The sequence below is a fragment of the Taurulus bubalis genome, assembly GCF_910589615.1.
Source record: "Taurulus bubalis genome assembly, chromosome: 6".
Taxonomy (NCBI): domain Eukaryota; kingdom Metazoa; phylum Chordata; class Actinopteri; order Perciformes; family Cottidae; genus Taurulus; species Taurulus bubalis.
The window spans coordinates 7,249,723-7,271,476 of NC_136594.1; the positions used below are offsets into that span (position 1 = coordinate 7,249,723).

Consider the following 21,754-nt stretch of genomic DNA (forward strand, 5'->3'; position numbering starts at 1 on the left):
ATTTTGCACCATATAGATTGAACTAACTTGTGTGTGTGTGTGTGTGTGTGTGTTCAGACTGTATGATGAACATACACAAGCGATGTGTGACCAACGTCCCGAGCCTGTGTGGGACAGATCACACCGAGAGGAGAGGACGCATCCAGATCACTGCCCAGATCGCTGACGACATTCTCACCGTCACCAGTGAGTGCACTCTGTCTCTTCATCCACACACACACACACACACACACACACACACTGAGGACCTCTCAAAGCTCTATCAGCCTAGGACTAAAACTGGAAAGTCCATTAGTCGATCAATGATCCAACGATTGACCCATATCGCCACTGGAACATGCATCCACGTGCCAGTTCTCTCTCTCAGACAGCTGTGGATTGATTATGGAACAGAAACTAAACTGTTGTTAAATGTTGTCAAATGTAGCCAGAGTTATTTAGAGCAGGACTCGCACCAACCCTGACAGGTTCACATCCTGCCGTCCTTGGAAAGGACACAATCCAGACTAAACAGTCTCAAAGGTGTGTCTTATCTTGAGTTGGTTTTCTGACACTTTTTTTTTTGTGACCATGTCTTCCTCGCCCCGTCGCAGTCAAAGAGGCCAGGAACCTGGTTCCCATGGACCCCAACGGCCTGTCAGACCCCTACGTCAAGCTCAAGCTGATCCCAGATCCCAAGAGTGAGAGCAAGCAGAAGACCAAGACCATCAAATGTTGCCTCAACCCCACCTGGAACGAGACCTTTACGTTGTGAGTCATTGTGTTCCATGAGTTATTTTAGGCTTTGTTGCAATATGCACTTTGGTTTCAAGTTACTCTATTGGCCCCGTTTTTGGTTGCTAAAGCACAAATCTGACTGGAGCTCATGCAAGTGACCCTGTCCCCATTCTTTTCCTTTTTATTGGTATTCTGGTTTGCTGTGTCACTGCTAGGAAAGGGCATTAAAAACTGTCACTTGCTGAGGTGTTTACCAGGGGATGTGGCTTTGAAATCAAATCGTGATCTTGGTTTTCATTTTTTTTACCTATTTTAAGAACGCCCTTCATCTGACTGTCTCCCGCCCTCCTCTCATTTCCATAGCAACCTAAAAGAAACCGACAAGGACCGCCGTTTATCAGTGGAGATCTGGGACTGGGATTTGACCAGCAGGAACGACTTCATGGGATCCCTGTCCTTTGGGATCTCAGAGCTTCTGAAACAAGGGGTAGATGGATGGTGAGATGTCAAGATACGGTGGATAATTGGGGAAATACCACAGGTGTAGACACAAATAGCGAAGGCAGAGGGGACAGGGGTGTGAATGTGTAAGGGCTTCATTGGCATAGTCTGGTGATAATCCTGCTTTTACTCTGGGGTTTAGGTTTAAGATGCTTTCTCAGGAGGAAGGAGAATATTTTAATGTTCCTGTCCAGCCAGATGGAGAAGACGGTAACGAGGAGCTGCGACAAAAGTTTGAGGTGAGAAGCGGAGACGCAAAATGACAACCGCTTTAATCTGTGCAGTCCTTCTCTTCTTCTGCTTATAATCTTGTTCTTCTCCTGTCGTTCCTTCTCTCTAGAGGGCGAGGGTGGGGCCAGGGAAGGCCACAGACACTTCCTCCTCCTCCTCCTCCTCCTCGGTGTGCAAGTATGACAGCAATGGCAACCAGGACCGGGTCAAGCTCTCGGACTTCAACTTCATCATGGTTTTGGGCAAAGGCAGCTTTGGCAAGGTGACGGGCACATTCGACACGGTAACGAGCGGCTGGACAACAATATTAAACCTCTGTGAAGCTGATTTAGTTTCCTTCCCTTCAGGTGATGCTCGCTGAGAGGAAAGGCACCGATGAGTTGTACGCCGTCAAAATCCTGAAGAAGGACGTGGTGATCCAGGACGACGACGTGGAGTGCACCATGGTGGAGAAGAGAGTGCTCGCTCTGGCTGGGAAGCCACCGTTCCTCACTCAGCTGCACTCCTGTTTCCAAACCATGGTACGGATGCACAACACCTTGCATCGGCAGAGACGAGCACACGCAGAAACACGGCGACTCTTGAAACACGGTTTATCACACGTTTCACTTGTTCTCCTCTTCTTCTTTGCCTTCCAGGACCGATTATATTTTGTTATGGAATATATAAATGGAGGAGACCTTATGTACCAGATCCAACAGGTCGGCAAGTTCAAGGAGCCTCATGCTGTGTGAGTGTTCATGCAAAATACTTGTATTTCTCCTTAGAGAAGGGTTAGATATCGGTAGATATACAGTATGAACATGCTAATACGCTAATGTGTTTGTGTATATATATATATATATATATATATATATATATATATATACAGTATATGGTATGAACATGTGCAGAAGTTACAGTACAAAGTACTTATACTTGCACTCTATGTTAAATACTGTATATAAGTACAAGTAAGCTAATAGTAAGACATTACATAGATAATATGCAGCTGAAGGTATGACATAAATACACACTATATATTGGATATGTACAGTATAGAGTCTTTAGACGGTGTTATGAATAAATATACTTTAGTTAGTTTGCCGTCTAGACTCCAACCTCATGACTCATCATGCAGATATGATTACATGAGATGATTAAATATATTAGATGTATTCCCCTAGCTAGGCGGAGCCTGCAGGTGGAAGCGTGTGTGTTGGTGGGGCTGAAAGAGCAGCCAGCAATACGGACATATTTACGAGGCAGAGGGAGAGGTGGGAATGTTTTGCTGCCTGACTAGACGGGAGGGTGTGTTTGGTCGATGAAATGGAGAGTGAGACACATGACTTGAATATATATCAGTGCAGCTCGAGTTGCCTCACTCCATTCACGAGAACAGAAAAGGATGCAGTTTTGACATCATAAATGAAAAAGTTGTCTTTTATTCATACCATCACACAACATACTGTTTGTCTATGTCAATACAGACACACAACAATGATTAGAAACTGGTGTTTGTCTTTATTTTAGGTTCTATGCTGCAGAGATTGCCATTGGACTCTTCTTCCTTCACTCCAAAGGCATCGTGTATCGGTGAGTCCGTTTGTAAATCGGCTCGAGTCTCCATGTGCATTTTACAATCATTGGAGAATACCTGTGTGTGTGTGTGTGTGTGTGTGTGTCAGGGATCTGAAGCTGGACAACGTGATGCTGGACGCTGAAGGCCATATAAAGATAGCTGACTTTGGCATGTGCAAAGAGAACATGTACGATGGAACTACGACAAAAACGTTTTGCGGAACACCAGACTACATCGCTCCAGAGGTGTGTTAACGTGATGTGAGCTGGTTGATTGATTCTTTTTTTGCTTTTTTTAAACCCCTGAATAAGACTCACGACTCCATCATTGTGTCTTATAGATCATAGCGTATCAGCCTTATGGAAAGTCTGTAGACTGGTGGGCATTTGGAGTACTGCTCTATGAAATGCTTGCTGGACAGGTTCGTTTTTATTCACTGCCGTTACTTTTTTAATTGAGAACAAGTGTGCCAGGAAGACACGATGACGTATCTTTGTGCCCATCCAGCCGCCTTTTGACGGGGAAGATGAAGATGAGCTGTTCCAGTCGATCATGGAGCATCACGTCTCTTACCCTAAATCCATGTCCAAAGAAGCTGTTGCTATCTGCAAGGGGGTGAGGCTGCACGTACACATACGCTTTGTCTAGACCTCTAATGGCGTGCAACACAACACACACACACACACACACACACTGTTATACTCATGATGCTGTTCATTGCAGTATCTTCCAAAACGTCTGCTTTATTGTCTTTTTAATTAGTATTAAATGCATAATAAAAGAAATGAAGGTTGAATATCATGTAAACAATTTGATTTGTCCTTCAAAATATGTACTCTAATGCCTTTTTCTGACACACATCTCGTGCCACCTTCACTACGGCGTGTAAAAAACAAACTACTGTAGCCCATAAACCCTCCTTATCCCCTCGGAACACTGGAGACGTATTAAAGACTATTAGTTTAGAGTGAAAATGCGTAAGAATAACTGCAACAGTGCAGCTACAGCTGAGCTGACTTATCCTCCTCCACGAGCCCTAATTAAAGCTGTGAGTGCCAGATAATGGAGGCAACGCCATTTACGTTTCAGAATTCCAACATTTTGGTGAAGCACATAAACCCGGCGGTATGTTTTCTTAAAGCTGCCTTTTCATGGTGGGTTTAAAATTTCGTCAATGAGCAAGTCAATTTAGGTCAATGACAAATTCTTAGTTTTGGTAATTGAATAAATTCAGTTTATAGTTCAGCCCTAATAAAGTTGACCTGCTTCTTTACCCCTGTAAAGCAGCTTCATGCAGTGCACACACACACACACCTATGTCCAAACTCTTCTCACCTTGTCTGCCTGTGTGTGATTTCAGCTGATGACCAAGCACCCAGGTAAGCGGCTGGGCTGCGGTCCAGAGGGCGAGAGAGACATCAAGGAGCATGCCTTCTTCCGCTACATAGATTGGGAAAAACTGGAAAATAAAGAGGTCCAGCCGCCTTTCAAACCTAAAGCTGTGAGTATATTACACACACTTACTCTTTTCAATATGATCTGAACTTCACTGATTACTTTAGAAATGAGTCACAGGGGGAATGACATGCTTAGTGAAGGTAAGTTATAGATCACATCGTTCATCCCCTGAACCCAACCATCACCCATCATTGGTCACTACTCTGACAAATGCTCAGATGAGATTTGTGAGTGTAATCACCAATGATGAAGCTGAGATGTCACCGGCTCACATGCGGACCAATGGAAATCCACAGTTTCGGCTGTGAGTGATTTGATTGGTTGATGCCATGTTTTAGTTGTATTTCTCTTTTTTCTCCTTGTCCTTTGTTGTTGTCCTTTTTTTCCTCACATCCCTCATCAAACTCACTTCACCCCCGCCCCCTCCCTCCCTCTATCCCCCCTCCCATCTCTTTCTCCTCTCCTTTCCTCTCCACGGCAGTGCGGGCGTGATGCAGAGAACTTTGATCGCTTTTTCACACGCCACCCCCCCGAGCTGACCCCCCCAGATCAGGAGCTTATATCCAACCTGGACCAGGAAGAATTCCAAGGCTTCTCATTTGTTAACCCTGAGTACCCTCACACAACTCACTGACCACGCCACATACCACCGGGCTACACTAGTAATCCCCGACACCTCAGAGACATACATTAAAAACAAACAAAACAAATTCACCATGATGTCATATCCAGGCTGCATCGGGCAGGGTGAAACGTTAAAGGAATAGTTCAACATTTTTGGAAATACTTTTCTTTTCCGAGACTCTTCGATGAGAAGATCGATATCAATCTCACGTCTGCGTGTAGGGTAAGGAGCTGGAGCCAGGAGGCGATTAGCTTAGCTGGAGGCAGGGGGAAACAGCTCGAGAGTCTTCCCCGTTTACAAAAAAAACAAAAACATATGGTTATTGTTTAACTCTCTTCTTGCGTGTATTAAATAAAGGAGATAAAACATCCTAGTTAGTCAACTTTAGTTCTAATCGTTGCACTTTTGAGCAGAGCGAGGTTAACTGTTTCTCCCCCGGCTTCTAGTTTTTATGCTAAGCTAAGATAATTGCCTCCTGTCTCCAGTTCTGTATCTCCAGTCATAAGGTTGGTGTCAATCCTCTCATCTAACTCAAACTGACAAATAAGCGTATTTCCCAGAAAACAATTTCTCCAAACAACGTTCAGATGCAAATGCATACGGGTGCTCAAACGCTAAGAATCAGGAGAAATACTCAGATATTCACGTGTCAAGTTGCCAGTAGGAGACACTGTTTTCAGTTTACTGTGGTTCAGCACATACCGGCTGCATTTCTATCTTCAGTGCAGAACTGTTGCTCGCTCCTGAAAGCCGCCCGGCTGCTCACACCAGCAGTTTCAGGTCGGGGTCCGACCTCAGGGCCCACCTGACCCGGCTCTGTCTCCGTGTCACCATCCCTGTGATTGCATATTGAGTATGACGACCTATCAGTAATATTGATGCGTGTACTATGATCACATATTTGGTAATATACATACAATGGAAGGAAAAACTGACCAATTGCTTTGCTATGATTGCTTGAGTACCGATAAGTTTCCCAATGTTGACTTTATATTGTATATAGGACCAAATACTTCTACACTTTCTGTTCAGTCAGTGTTGTGATGAGCTTAACATTTTTGATGATTTTAATTTTTAACCAGTCAGAGGATAGACGTATTTATACATGCAGCCAGCAAGTCTGCGTCAAGTTAGTGATTTATTTTTTTTTGACTGGAATTTCATTACTCAAAAATGAAAACATTCACCACATTACACTGTGTTTTAATGACATATCTCTTCGCTTGTAACATTTATTGGGAGAATTTCACATCAAGACGAGCCCTGTGAAGCTGGTAGTTTGTTAGGATGTCCAAAAGTGCCACAAAATAAATAGGGTTCAGAGGGCAGCCATCTTGTGCCATTTTGCAGTACATGTGTAACTATTAGAATATGCATTGCTTATCTGTTCTCCAACAATACAAAACCCTCGGAAAGTCATTTTCATGTATAAAATGAATGAAGACGCGTGTTTCATTGTGAGGCAGGTCGTATTATCTTTTTGTAACTGTGTAACGATGCAGGGTTGTAACAATGTGTCAAATCTTGTTCTTTGAGCTCGTATCAAAAAGGGAGGCGGCACCAAGTTGACGTCACAGATGCACAAAGATGCTCGTTGATTAAGACGATTGATTCTGCCAGGTGGAAAAAATTAGCGTTTATTGTGATAATCGTAATGGTGTGTAATTAATGGTGACAATAAGGAGAGAGATGATGAGGAAAAAATATAGATATATTTGGAGTTCTATATAAAGAGAGGTATTTGGATAAATTGTTCTGGATGGGAGAGATGCTTCTGTGGATTGTGTAACTGTCCTGTATGACTGGAAACTGATAATATACTCACTGGTGCCTACCAGACTACTTCTGCTGTGTCTGCCTTGTTACTGCTGCTATGCCCAGACGCTTTTAAAGAGCATATGTTTTATTTGGTGCAGTGCTCTGTGAGAAGATCAGTTCAAATAAAATAAGATAATCCTTTATTAGTCCCGCAGTGGAGGAAATTTGCAGGATTACAGCATCAGACGGGTAAAGTGCACACGAGACAAAACGAATACTATAAATAAACAGTACTAAAAACAGTAAGAATCCACAATAACAATATTATATATGCAGACAGAATACATGTATTTATATTGCAACGGTTGAAGTGATTAAAGTGAATAAAGTGTGTTTTTGTGGTCTACTGGGAGCTCAGCTGGTTGTGCAGCCTGATGGCAGCAGGAAGGAAGGATTTGCGGTACCTCTCCTTCACATGTTCATCATATCTGGAGGATAAGCTATAGAGGCAGGAGACGGCTGGCTTAGTTTAGCTAAGCACAAACTGGAAACGGGGAAAGAGCTAACACATGATGCCTTGTTAATTCAATTTGTACAAGAAAACAAAGCCTAAAAACATAAATTTTCACTTCATCAGACTTGTATAAATGTTTTGATTTCAGCTTCCCTGATGACTGCCATTACAGTCTCTGTTGAAAAGTGTCAGCCCACGTTCTGCTTTTTATAATTTCTTACCTTTGTAATTTTATCAAAGTAAAACAGCAATTACTTTGTGAGCACAGAAAAAACTACCACTTCTATGAAAATTTAGCCGCGTGGTTTTACATGTATCGATAAAAGTCAGGAGAGTTCTATATTTTTAGCGGTGATCTCTGCTTTCACAGTGTTCGTTCAGCTGTAGTTAGAGACAAACTTGTCGAGCCATAAGCCATGATGTGGTTTAGGGCTTATGGGAAATAGTGTTTGCTAGAGGCATCTGAAATACGAACAATTAGATTGCTTTTCAAAAAACTAAAGTCCTTCAAGATTCAAGGTCCACTTACTACATTTTTCAGCTGCATGTCAGGGCCTTCATTCATGGATTGAGAGAAAGTTAAATCTAATATTATTTCAACTGTTAGTGTCCATTTTCCATGAACATCATATACCACACATTGCAGCGATAAAATACGCAGCGCCACACCTGCCTCGTTCACAAAAATGAGCTGAATTAGTGGTGAGTTCATGGACCAGTGGTAAAGTTGGGAAAGTTTCCCTGCTCATTTCAGCTGGAAGCCCTGAGATGAGACGAGAGAGAGAGAGAGAGAGGTAGGAAACTGAATGCTTTGTGTGTGATGTGAAGTGTGTGATACATGTTTCTTGCCTGGGGCTCACTGCTTCACCTCCCTGTGTGAAATCCTTTTCCGGTTGTGGATTTGGTCTGCAGCTGGTCTGTTTTATCGATCCATGTCTGTTTTGTACTGGAACGTTTCCTCTCTCTGGCTGCGGACGTTTGTCTTGGATCTTTCTGCATTCGTGCTGTTGAAATGTTTCGGTGGGTCTTCTTTCATCCTCTTGACTGTGTTTCTGGGTTTTGTCGGCAAGGTGTGTTTGTTTTTTGTCGACTTGGTCCCGCCCCCCCCCCCGTCCCGTTCTGTGTGGAATCAGAGGTGTGTGTTTCTGAGTCTAGACTGGTGCTGCCACCATTTATAGATGATCAGAGGTGTGGACTAGACTCTACTGAGACTCAGCAATACATAAATACACATGACTTCACTTAGACTTCAAGGACAGGTTCACAAAAGTCTCATAACAATAATTAGTGTGTTGTTTAGCAGGGTTATAGAATATAACTCATATTTTATAAATGCTTAAGTCAGGGGACCAAATTCCTTCGATGCAAATTCCTTCGATGCAAATCTGAACTGTTTTCACATTTAATATATTAATTTAATGGTACAAATATGAATCTGGTCAAGTTCAACTTAAACAATAAAATACATTCTCTTTCAAACATTTGCCACACAGATACTACAAAAAAGTACAAAGTACATTTAAAGTTGCAATGTGTAAGTATCCCAGGGATTGTCCCAACATCCCGCCATATCAGCAACTTTCTGTTGCTGCAGTTCCACGGGTTAGCCAGCAGCGCTAGCGTTAGCAGTGATTACTGAGAGCCGCATGCATGGGAATGAATGGCAGTATATTATATTTCTCGCTTTACCCCTGATGGTCTGAATAAGTCGGCAACAGCGGCGACTTTGCTGTGATTGGCTAGTGCTTGTGTGTGAATCGGATGTTATGCTGTGTGTGGATGAAGCATTCATTTGTACAATTTTACTAATTTAGCAGCTGGCTAGTTAGCTAGCTAGCTTGCTAATTCCCACCATGGTTTCACGCTACACTGAAAATAAGCCCAAAAGCTGTGACCTCAGGTGACAGGTGTTGCGCTAGCTGAATTTGACTGCAGGGTGTGGTAGCTAGCTACATATTTTCTCACTTGTATGCTCAGAAACAGCCATACAGGAGAGGGTATGGCTTCATCTTAAGTGGGTTGGAAAAGCATTAGAAGCTACCGCGGCTAGCTGTTTAGCATGCTCATTTCAGTAGTTCTCTCTGTAGCACAATACAAAGACGTCTTTGACATAACAGCAACACTGTAACCTTTGTTTGTTGATAGTTCAGTTTTAAGCGAAAATTCGGGCTAGATCTTACATATTGCTCCTTTTTTTTAAATATTATCAAAATGATCCTTGACAACCACAGTTTGTGTTTAGCTGTAGAAATTAAAGTTTAGATTTTAAATTAAGAGTCCTTAATTTTAGACTAGTTAGACAAACATTATTATCTTCCAATGTAATGTTTTTTTTTTTTTTTTTTTTTTACTATGTTACAATGTTAATTTAATGTAAAATAATATGAACATTTAATACACTTTTTTTGTGTGATGGATGAGCTGCATTTGAAGACTTTGGTCCCCTGAAGAGACAACAGAATAACTATACAACTGGTCATTTAGCTTTTTCTTGAAAGTAATTAATGAAAGTAATATTTTATTTATTTGTATTGTACTCTTACTGCTTACAGATTTGAAATTGCATTAAGATGATGATTTAGGAATCTATACACAACATTTATGACTTTGACTTGGGACTTGAGTCGACTTGGAAACAATGACTTCGTCCCACCTCTGCAGATTGTCTTTCTGTGCTGAAACTACAAATCCTCCCTTCCCTCCTTCTCCATCCTCCATCTTTGTGCCTCTATGGGAGAGTTGTTCATTTTGCTTGTTGTCAACATTCTTCCTTCTAAACTTGCCTTTTTTTAAACGCTGTACAAATTCACTCTAGGTTTTTAAATTTTGTATTCACATTCTCTCTTTCTCCTTTTCTCTCTCTCTCTTTCGCAGAAATCTCGCCGTGACGTCGGCAACTTCGACAAAGAGTTCACCAAGATGGCGGTGGAGCTGACGCCCACAGACAAGCTCTTCATTATGAATCTGGACCAAAATGAGTTTCAAGGCTTCTCTTACACCAACCCCGAATTCATCATACAAGTCTGAAGAGTTCCTGTTGGTTAGACGCAGCCCGAACAAGACTTTACTCCACTCCGTACAGCCCAGTGACACGGCCATCAAGGACTCATCCAGCATCTCATCGCACCTCCGCTGAGGCCGCTACGTCTCATAAATCTCAAACCCACACCAGCACCTTAACTGGACAATAATTATAAACCACCACGATGGCTTTAGCTGCTGGTTGGTCACACTGGGACTGAGTTTGACCAGTAACCAAATCGCCAAACAGGCCAGTCTCCCGAAAACTCCAGCCATGTGTAGTATTCGCAGGTCCTCGTGGTGAGCAGATCAATACAGAGTTATAGTGAATGTGTAACTGTGTGTATGTGCTCCTATCGATCAACTACCGTGTGCATTTGTTTACTTGATTCTCTTTGGCCTGTAAACATTGCGTCATGAACATTCCATGATCAATATGTCATACATGCACTCACACACACACACACACACACACACACACACACACACACACACACACACACATACATCTGTGCAGGCTGCTGTTTGGAGGGAAAGAAGGTTTTTGAAAGCCCTGATTTAAAACCTCATGCCTAAGTTAGTCCTGAACTTAGTCTTAAGCACGTCTCGTCTTCCGAATTGATGCAAAAAAAAAAATAAGAAGAGAAATCCCCTCCGCCCCCCAAAAATGTCTGTTTGGCAGCGATATTTAAAAATGTCTCAGTCTTTTTCTCTTGCTTAATCTTTCTCTATGGCACTGTGTACGCAGTGGTTTAGTGCTGTGTAGGCCTATACAGTCTTTGTGGTGCAGCTCCTCTATGCATGCCATATTTGTTGGTACAGTAGTTCCCTTAAGATTTGCGTTTGACATCATGGAGGAGGGAGACAAAAAACCTCTGGTGTCTTGAATTTATCGATGCAAGTCAGTTTTTAAATACCCATGCTCTTTTTTTTGTTTTCACTTTGAATGCTGTGTCTCTAATAATGTCGAAATATGCTAAAGAGTTTGCTTTACAGAGCGTGGTGCAAACACTGTTTCACTATCCATGACAAGAAAATATGAGATTCTGTGAAATGAATATATAAAGTAGATGTAATAATTCTGTATGACTTGTGTTTCAGTGTATGTGTAAATAGGAATGGGATCTAGAGGTAGAAGTGTTTGTCATGCTATAATACACTTCTATACTATTCTTCACAGCCCCATCTCACTTTCTCTCTTATCTCTGCCGACACTCAGCTGTCACTTTTTACTTTGTTTCCCCATTTTTATATCTCCCTTTGTCCTCCTCTTCCTCCTCTGTCCCCCAACTCACATTCACTTCTACAATTTAAGGAGGACAATACATGGAAAATGAGATATGTAATACAAGAGGGGGAGGGCAAAGGAGGGAAGAATAAACTGTTTACTATGCAAAAGGCCGAAAAAGAAGAAGGGGTTGGGGGGAAGAGGGGAACTTTTATAAAGCAACCTGAAGAAATTGTGTAACAGGACAGTATACGTGTTGCATGCGCCATATTTACCTGCGCGTGACACTTACAGTATGATACCTCCATTAAAGTGAATTATCATTATACCATTTCAGTAACTGGCTCTTGTGTTTTACTCAGCTGTACATCACAGATTACACACAGGGTTCTTACAGTCATGGAAAACCTGGAAAAGTCATGGAATTTTAAAATAGTTATTTCCAGGCCTGAAAAAGTCCTTGAAAAAATTAAAATCCCAAAGGTTTTGGAAAAAGTCATGGAAATGTGTTATATTCATGTGTTCATGTCGTTCATTTACGCTAAGTTTGAAATAATTAATATGCTTTTAAAAGAAAGACACTCAAAATATAAGCAGGCATACATACAGACATCTATATAAATGTTTATTCTTTTAATCAAACTATTGTTTCTCATTCATTTGTGTCATTTAAGGTTTACTGTATGCTTTGGAATTCTCATTATTAGTTTAAATATTTAATGTTCTCACTTTTTCATGTATACACCGAGATTTCACAAAATGTTTGGTCATGGAAATTTGATTTCAAGTCATGGAAAAGTCATGGAAATCCATGAGGCCCAGCTGTCCCTGGTGACCCTGCATGATTTGGACTGATCTCACTGATTCATCACTATTAAATTGAGACTTGGTTTTATAACCACTTCAAAGTTCCTCACAGTAACTTTAAAGAAATCTACTTTATTAAAAATAGGCTGTTTAATAATAAGTATATATTTATATGAACATAGATAGAAAAAAATATATGTTTGTGTGTGTGTGTATAAATAAATACGTGTTTTTCATTATCATTAGCAGCAAATCAACAGTGGTGAAAAGCAGAACCTAATGTTTGCCATTTTTGCTTGATAATTGATGTATCTATGTTCAATTAACTTTTATTAGAACAGGTGTGTGTGTGTGTGTGTGTGTGTGTGTGTGTGTGTGTGTGTGTGTGTGTGTGTGTGTGTTGTCAGGAAACTGCATTCCAATATTTTTTCTCTTCAACCATCTTTTCTGTTGATGATTGCTTTGGCTTCTTCACAGATGCTCACTTTATATTCAAAGCCTTAAATATTCATATGGTCATTAACTCTTTTATTCACTCATATGGAGGAGCATGGACTCTCCTTTGGCAGCTCCTCTCCCATTTACTGGTGGATGTGAACCTGATGATGATGAACATGTAATGAGTCAACCACTGAAATATCAATCAAAAGGTCCTCAGAAAATAATATGTCTGGCTGTACCTTATTTAAAGTTTTCGAAATATTGTACAAGTGTGTCTAACATCTTATAAACCTCATTTTTATGTACAAAGGAAGGCAGCCTCATTGATCAGCTAACACACCTAGGACAATTAGTTAGATATAGCTATGATTTCAACAATATTATTATTATCCATTTTCTGGTAAAAACACTATTTAGATGTAATTATTTCACATAATTATTGTAACTGATCTTTAAACAAAGACAATGCAGTAAAATATGGCACTCTTTGAAATAAAGACACTTGAACATGACTTATAATGTGTGTAAGCTCATTGTTGACATTGGAAATAGTTTCAATTGGTTGTCAATCATTTTCAATATTCGGGAATTATAGGTGATTATTGGATTAGTGCATATAATGCAATGAGGCTTTCTTTATTATACTATCATTACTATAGAAAGCACGAGTTAACCAATTTGACTAGTTCATGTCTTATACGTTCTTATGAACGAAGAAAGTTACGTTTTCTGTACCGCTCACTTCTGAAACCCTCCTGTTACCTTCAAATTTACTGACATCTTTTACCCTTTGACCCCAGCAATTTAAAACTCCAGAAAATGATTATAATTGAAATGTTGTCCCAAGTTTAAGTGTCAGGTACTTCATTTGTGTTTTGTTGACTACCTAAATATCACTTTAAATAAAACAGGACTTAGGAAAAGTCATGCAATAAAAAAGAAAAAAAAAGTATGCCATTCATATATGTAGAGACGTTAAACAATGAATGGGCTCAAATTGACCCCAAAGATAACAGGAGGGTTTTAACATGAGCGCCACTGCGCTGCTGTCCATGGTGCTGAACTGAACTGGTTTCAGGCTACAGGTTCGTCCATGAAGCTCAGTGACAGGAACACACACACACACGCACACGCCCACGCACACACACAGGAGGGCGGGATCATCCCACAGTCAGCCACACAGAGTCGAGCTACAACAAACTAGATGGTGTCCAGAGGAGCGCTACTGCTGCTGCTGTTTTCTCCGAACAACTTTTTTTTTGTATCGAGGATTTGTTTTTATTTTTTTCCCCACTTTTCAGCCCTTGGCTTGTGTTTCATCTCTGATTCTTCAACTGCACTTCTGACAAAACTTCCCAGCTCAGTGCACGTATAGTGTTGTGCATGTTGCTTAGAGGGAATCCTGCACAGTTGTCCAACTACACGAGCGGGCCTATAGCTTAGGTTGCAAAAGATGTGCACACCATGTGAGTTTCCTTCAGCCGCATGGATCCACACAAAGAGAAGACACCGGGGGAAAGTTTTTAACAGTTTCTAAAACCCCGCTGGTCTCCGTCCGCTGGAGGACTCCTCGCTGTGGAGGAGGAGGAAGAGGAGGAGGAGGAGGAGGAGGAGGAGGAGGCTAGGCCGACATGAGGCTGTGCAACCGCGGCGTAATGATGCTGCTGACCACGGCGGGGGCTTTCTGCGCCTTCAGCCTCATGACCATCGCGGTGGGCACGGACTACTGGCTGTACTCCCGCGGGATGTGCCGCTCCAAGAACCTGAACGACAACGAGACCGTCCGCAAGAACGAGGAGGTCCTGACCCACTCCGGTCTGTGGAGGACCTGCTGCACTGAGGGTAAGACACACACTCCTTCACAAGTGTGCAAGTGTCACCTGGACGCTGGTCCACCATGCAGGGGGAACTCACAGCAAAACTTTTAGATACAGCTATATTATTTTCATATATCAATATATCATCAAATACAAATGTGTCAAAGTGCAAGAACAGTGTTCTGGGCTACTTGATATGAAGTAACAAATACACTGTAGGTCCCTATGGTGCAATATGCAAGTTACTTAGAGAAAATGTACATCACGCCTCTATATTGGGTTATAAGCTTTTTAGGTAGCCTATATTATATATGATTTTATACAACTTATACATGTTCATTTCAATCATTCCCTGTATTTATATCACCACAACTCTGAGATCTTGCAGAATTAAAATAATAACATTACTAAACATAATTTAGCAGTAGTGGAGGAAGTATTCAGACCCTTTTAAATAACCAATATCACAATGTAAAAATAACCTATTTACGAGTGAAAGGTTGCAAGTACTTTACTATTGTTAAAATGTACATAAAGTATAAAGAGTAAAAGCAGAAACAATTGTGTTATAGCATTATTGAATTATTATGATTGTTATTTGATGTGTGAGTATAATTTATTGTTGTTTAATGTTGTTTAACAAAACATCAAACATCATATATTTTCTATGTAAAATCTTGACCTCTAAAGTAACTACAAAGCTAACATAATGTGAGTACTGACTGCATTCAAACTGTTATTTATTTATCTATTTCATTATTTCCAAATGATCAAGACAAGAGATGAAACAAAGTCAATAAGAAACTTTAATTTACATCCATCCAACAAAATAATAAAATTGCTGATACTGAGTTTGTTCCACAATGGTTGTGTGTGCCAAAACGTTTTATCAACCAGCCTTTTGAGGCTAAAACAGTCAGTTAAAAATACATTTGAGTCTATGTCTTTATTTTTATCTCTTCGTCTGATGAAAACCTTTAACTCTTTTGTCAGGCGCTGACAGTCTTCAGAGAAATGTGCTCTCCTCCAAAATATCACATATTATAGCTCAGTTGGATTTTGATTTAGATCGATGTGCATCTTGAGGAGGGAGTTTAAGTCTTGGATATGTGATGGATGGAAATTACATTTTCAATTATTCATTTCTTTTTAATAGCGCCCCTCTTTCTCTTATCCTATATCCTCTGGTGGCACTTGCTTTGCTAATTTCCTGAATGAAATGGAAATATTCAGCTCTCTCTATTTGCCCCCGCTGCTGCCCCACTATCACTAAGCTCCAACATGGTTTAATGGGAAGGTAACAAAGCATGCAGAGGACATCAATGCTTCAACAGTCCGGTGTGTGTGCGTGTGGGTCTGTGTGTGTGTGTGTCCGTCAGTTTGTGTCACTGCGAGCCAGAAGCAGGCAGACAGAAAGAAGGGAAGCTGAAGGCTCTCTGTGTATTCTAACTAATTATAGGACGAGGCTGCAGAGTTGATTTCTTCAGGATGACACATTACAACAATAAATAGTGACATAGCAAGCATAACAAAGACATTGAAGCAAATAACAAACGCACAAGGACAGCAGCCTGATGTGTGGCTGTGTGCACTTATGAAACACAGCACCACAGAAACTACTAATGTGAGCTCTCTGAGATATTTTCATGTCAAGCTACAACAAAATTGTTCTCTAAAGTGACTGTTTGAATACAGTCTAATGGCACTAAGCCGGCAGATAAACAAGCTGCATCATAAAAGTGCTCAGAAAATATCTATTCTTCCTGAGATTGAAGGGAAAATGTGAAAAACAACATGTTACCTCATCTCTCTTTGTATCCTGACAATCATTTGAATAAATTGCTCTCTCCGGATCTTTTTTATCTCTGACCTGTTCCCCGTGGCCGAGTTGTAGCTCACAGAATGAGTTTTATTTCGGTAACCATGGCGACCGAGTCCCATCATCAATACTGGTCAATCAGTGCAGCATGTAGGGACATAATTATCAATACAACCCCGTGTGAGCTAATGCTGAAAGGCACTGCTGGGCCAGAGGTTACTGGGAGGAGGGAGGATGTGTGCAGCTGATTTTTGACTCTTCAGAGGAGTTAAAGTACATACATAAGTCTTACTTAGAAATAAGGGTTCCTAAAGGGTTCTTTGTGAAAGGGGTGATGTCCTACACAGAACCATTTGCTTTTGAAGAGTTCTTTACTGCTGTGTTCACACTACAAGGCTTTGGCCGCTCGTAATGTAGTGATGACACATAGCTTAAGAATAAGGGTTCCCTTTAAGAACCCTTTTCAGCTAAAGAACCCTTTTTTGTAAGAAAGAGTTGTTCAAGGATTTTTTTTAATGCATGGGTGTGAAAAAAACTGTGACTGTGAGCCAGGAATGTTGTAGGCTGTGCACTACATCAGTCCCTGGTTATTTGAACGCTTCATGAGTGTGTTTTAGATCAAAACCATTGGAACACAAAAGGGTTTTTGGTACATTACAACCCTCTGCGTGTTCTTTTTTTTTAGCATCATCAGAAGGTGGATGGTTGATGGTTCTGGGTTTGTATATTAGATTACTAAAGGGTTCTCTTTAGAACTTGGAAAGTTCTGGCTGGATTCTTTCTTAGATGGTGGAGGTATAACCCTTTATGTTGTGGTCTAGGTAGAACCATCTGAACGGGGTTCCTGGAGCCACCTAAGGTTCTACCGGGAACCAAAAAGGGATCTCCTATGATGACAAGCAGAATAACCCGATGGTTCTAGTTAGCACCTTTATTTCAGACTCTAGTCATGACAGGTAGTCCTGATTGTTCTCCTGTTAGTCTGGAAAGCCCTAAATGGGCCGGCCCTGACCCCTGACCCCTTATTCTCCCTACAGGTCCCTCAGGTCAGCTGACTTGGGCGCTCCTGGCTGTCCATTGACTTTGATCATTTCTTTTTCTCTGTGTGAAGTTTATCATCACGCAGAGAAATTAAGATTTTCTCAAGACACTTTAATAATCCAAAATATGTAACGTTGAGTAATTTAACTCAAGAACAATATTTAATTACAAACGACATCAAGTCGTCGTTCTTTAAAACCCTCAGAGTACTACCAGGTTCTGAAAAGACATACCGTAGAACATGAGGTTTGTTGTCTTTTGACATAATTACCTGGAAGTGCTCCACGGCCAATGAGTACATCAGTGCACTATCAACACGTGAGGTCCCTTCAGTCTCTTGGAAAGTGAAACGTGAAGGTTGGTCAGTTCAAAAGGCCTCCAACCGTTTTATTGAACATGTTCAGTGTCCGATCTATCGTGTGAGTTCTCATATAGAAAACATCCTCGTATCATTAGTTTATTACGTATGGACGAATAGTTAGAGTGGGGATTTTGATTCATTTCAATTTTTTTCCCGGAAAAGAAGACATATTCACTCTTAATTGGACTCCCCGGTGAACTAAAATTGAGAAGAGAGAAATGTCAAAATTAGCCTCTGCATTTATAAAAACAGAAGAAAAAAATCAATACAGTTGGCAGCATCACATTCAGCATTATGCAAGTCATTGTTAGAGGAGGAAGAGTGTGCTGCAGGGTCAAAAACAGGTGTATGTATGTATGTCATGTTATAAAGTGATACAGAGCCAAAGAAGTTATCAAATGGATGTTCTGTAATGTATTTGTTTGTCTTTTGTCTTTTTCTGCAGGGACTTTTCGGGGCGTTTGCAAAGACATTGATCACTTTGCTGAAGATGCCGACTATGAGCAGGATGCTGCGGAGTATTTACTACGTGGGTAACGAATGTGCACCGCGAGATCCAACAACTATCAGAATCAGAATCAGAATCAGAAACCGTTTATTTACCAAGAATGTTTACACAAACGAGGATGTTTTCTTGGCGGAAGGTGCACAACGTTAGACATGAGACCAGACAATCAACAATCAACGACAACAACAGTGCAATATATATTAAATTAAGTACAAGATACAGTGCTCAGTGGAAGTCTCAAGTTTTCAAACGTTGCATGTACCCCCACTCTCCTCTCCTCAGGCGCAGTACGAGCCTCCAGCCTCTTCCCCATCCTCAGTGTGGGACTGTTATTTCTCGGAGGTGTATGTGTGGCTGCCAGCGAGTTCTACAAGTCACGTTACAACGTCATCCTCAGCGCGGGTATACTCTTTGTCTCTGCAGGTCAGAAACACACACACACACACACACACACACTAATGTGTGTCTAATGTGCATGCATGCATTTGCAGTATTTATCATGCATTTGACCCTCTTCATCTCTAAACTCTTCCAGGTCTCAGTAACATTATTGGCATCATCGTGTACATATCAGCCAACTCAGGCGACCCCAGCCAGAGCGACAACAAGAAGAGCTACTCCTATGGCTGGTCTTTTTATTTTGGAGCTCTGTCCTTCGTGCTGGCTGAAATGGTGGGTGTCCTCGCAGTGCACGTGTTCATAGAAAAACACAGACAGCTGCGCACTAAAGGCCGGCCGTCCCTCATTAAACCGCCCATCTCTCGCAGCTCATCTTACTACCGCAACCGCTACTACCACAACCGCTCGCGCCAGTACAGCTGCAGGAGCAACCACAGTGCGGCGGACTCGGTCTCACACTCCTTTCGAGCATCCTTGATGCGAGACCGAGAGCCGTCCATCTCGGCTGAATCCAAAGCCATGGCGGGGTTGCCGCCGCCAGTGACAGTGGGCTCGGAGTTCATGCTCTACACCTTGACCTCGCCCCTCAAGGACGATAACGTTGACATGGCTGTGGATGATTTAGCTCCCGCAGCGGCTCACAACAACACAGAGATGCTGCCGGGAAACTGTGCTGCCAACAGGAGGACCACGCCTGTCTGAGGGGAGAGGAAGTGGAGGATGTAAAACACAAGAGGACCTTCTGTGAGAGGAGAACAATGCATGAACGGAAGTCTTACTTGGTAAAAAAAAAACGGAGACCGGAATAGGCCTGCACGGACTGCACGGATCTGTCAGAAAATAAATGATAAAAAGAAAAAATCACAACCACAGTTTGACGTCTCCAGAGGGATTGTTTTGTTGGACCGAGACCGCAAAATATTATTGAAAAATGCACATTTGTATGCTCTTTGTACGTCAGCTTGCTATGCTATTACAGTAACTATATCTACAGTATATCCGTAGTGTGTGTGTGCGAATGAGTGTGTGTATAATTATAGCAATGTGTGTTTGAGATGGACAGTCATGCAGAGAGAGACAGGAAGGAGGATTCATGAAGATAATAAACTATCACATAGAAATAAAACACACACACACACACACACACACACACACACACACACACACACACACACACACACACACACACACACACACAAACACCTGAGAATGACATAACTAACCATGTCCATTTCCTGTCCTCGTTTTTGTGGACCTAAGCTCAAAATCGAAACCCCATTGAATGCATTAGAGCCCTCTCAATCGGTCTCTCGCTGTGTCTGTTTGATGTGTGTGTTGCATAATGAGCACACATGTAACAAAGAGAACCCTTATGGCTTTGCCACCGAGTCTCTGTTTACAAATAAAGTTCATGAGTTAACTCAAAATGTTCTCGGGGGAGAACTACGTGTGGTTTGAGGGGGCAGTGTTGTTGCTCTTGTGCTGTACAGTGCACATCGCAAGTGTCTGTGAAGGAGAATTATTCAAATATCTGCCCTTGCATAAGTGGGCACAGAAAGAAAGGTCCATGCAAAGTGCAAATATAAAAACAAGTCATCATAATAAAATCCCCCCCCTCCCCTTCCCTGTGGTGAAAAACAAGAAGATTTTGTGTGTGAACGTGCATGAGTAAGCGTCATTAGAGGTGATGAGAGGACAGCATCAACGGCTTCAACAGCATGACAGCAGCAGGCAGACTGATGCGTTACCATGGCAGCAGCAGCATCACGCAAGTGGACATTCAAGGCAGTTTGGATGAGTACGCTCACATCACGTATTGACCACACAAGAAAGTCAACACTGTCACACATATAGACACCATGTCACCTGTTGCAACAAACCACCTCACATGGGTTCACATGTCCTGGTATTATTACTTCACAAGTACAACTGGCAGCGGTGGGATTTAACCCCCCCCCCCCCCCCGAAGAGACTGGAGCCTTAATCCAGCACCTACGACTGCTCGGCCTACCTCTGAAAACCAATAGCAAGGCAAGTTTCCCAGTCTGTGTACAATGGAGAAGAAAAACAGATTAATCACTGTTATGTTTAGTCGATAACGTTGTCTTTCTTCCATTTGATGCTTGGCAGACCGGTGTCTGCTGGGACTGGAAATGGGGTGGCAGTGAGACTGGACCAAAACAGTGTGCTGAGAGATGCTGAAGTTGCAGAACTGAGGCGATAATTACTTGTGGGTTTGTCCATAGACACTGCTAACATTGCACATTTCTCATTTAAATGTATGAAGAAAAGTAAAGAAAATGTTTGATTAGTGCAGCAATTTTTTACTTAGTATTAAATAAGTGTGATATTATTTACTAACGATACAAGGCAATACAGTGCAAAGTATTAAGGGCAGTGGAAGTATTTCGATTTCGAATAGGGATTTTCAATCTTCTGAATGTATGTTAGTTGTTTATTTCTTCTGTATAGAGTTTGAATTTCTTGCATATTAATGAGTACAACGACAAAATCATGGCAGCGGTGGGATTCGAACCCACGCCTCCGAGGAGACTGGAGCCTTAATCCAGCGCCTTAGACCGCTCGGCCACGCTACCTACACTTATCACAAATAAAGACCTAATTTTCTTGATCATGGAAAATATATTACACATATATATTTATATATATATAGTTCTGGACTGGAGGGATAATATAAATCCCTGTATAAAGTCGTGTCCGACAAACTACCACGAAGATGCATTAATGCTCCAAGACAACGCAATTGAACAGCCAAAGACTATCAGGAAAACAAGAGTGTTACCATCCATTTGGAAACCTCTTCTCCTCTAACGCCAAAACAAAGGCACGCATAGATTTGCTGGTACAACGAAGACACACAATTAGTTGGCAATAATAAAACATGCATACATTTGTCTATGAAATAAATTACAGAGGCAATACATAT

General features: G+C 41.5%; 2 protein-coding genes across 3 annotated transcripts in view; both read left to right on the top strand.

The window, feature by feature from the left end:
• LOC306737962 (protein kinase C beta type) overlaps positions 1-11,912 on the top strand; it is a gene marked incomplete at both ends in the record, with an annotated part of 28,014 nt that extends 16,102 nt beyond the window's left edge. The window contains 13 exons of one of the 2 annotated variants that reach the window (XM_079219780.1): positions 58-186; positions 594-750; positions 1,081-1,215; positions 1,361-1,457; positions 1,559-1,711; positions 1,797-1,970; positions 2,088-2,179; positions 2,962-3,024; positions 3,117-3,255; positions 3,351-3,431; positions 3,518-3,625; positions 4,371-4,511; positions 4,950-5,102. In XM_079219780.1, coding sequence (XP_079075906.1) covers positions 58-186; positions 594-750; positions 1,081-1,215; positions 1,361-1,457; positions 1,559-1,711; positions 1,797-1,970; positions 2,088-2,179; positions 2,962-3,024; positions 3,117-3,255; positions 3,351-3,431; positions 3,518-3,625; positions 4,371-4,511; positions 4,950-5,102 — 1,622 coding nt within the window. Of the gene's footprint in view, positions 1-57; positions 187-593; positions 751-1,080; positions 1,216-1,360; positions 1,458-1,558; positions 1,712-1,796; positions 1,971-2,087; positions 2,180-2,961; positions 3,025-3,116; positions 3,256-3,350; positions 3,432-3,517; positions 3,626-4,370; positions 4,512-4,949; positions 5,103-10,239 lie in introns of those variants that run through there. The other variant, XM_079219779.1, reaches the window with a different exon arrangement.
• A 2,560-nt stretch (positions 11,913-14,472) lies between these two features.
• cacng3a (calcium channel, voltage-dependent, gamma subunit 3a) lies at positions 14,473-19,509 on the top strand (the record flags this gene model as incomplete). The annotated part of the gene is made up of 4 exons (XM_079220247.1): positions 14,473-14,704; positions 18,346-18,429; positions 18,691-18,831; positions 18,944-19,509. The coding sequence occupies exons 1-4, from the start codon at positions 14,494-14,496 to the stop codon at positions 19,507-19,509; spliced, it is 1,002 nt and encodes a 333-aa protein (XP_079076373.1). The 5' UTR covers positions 14,473-14,493.
• Positions 19,510-21,754: the final 2,245 nt, after the last annotated feature.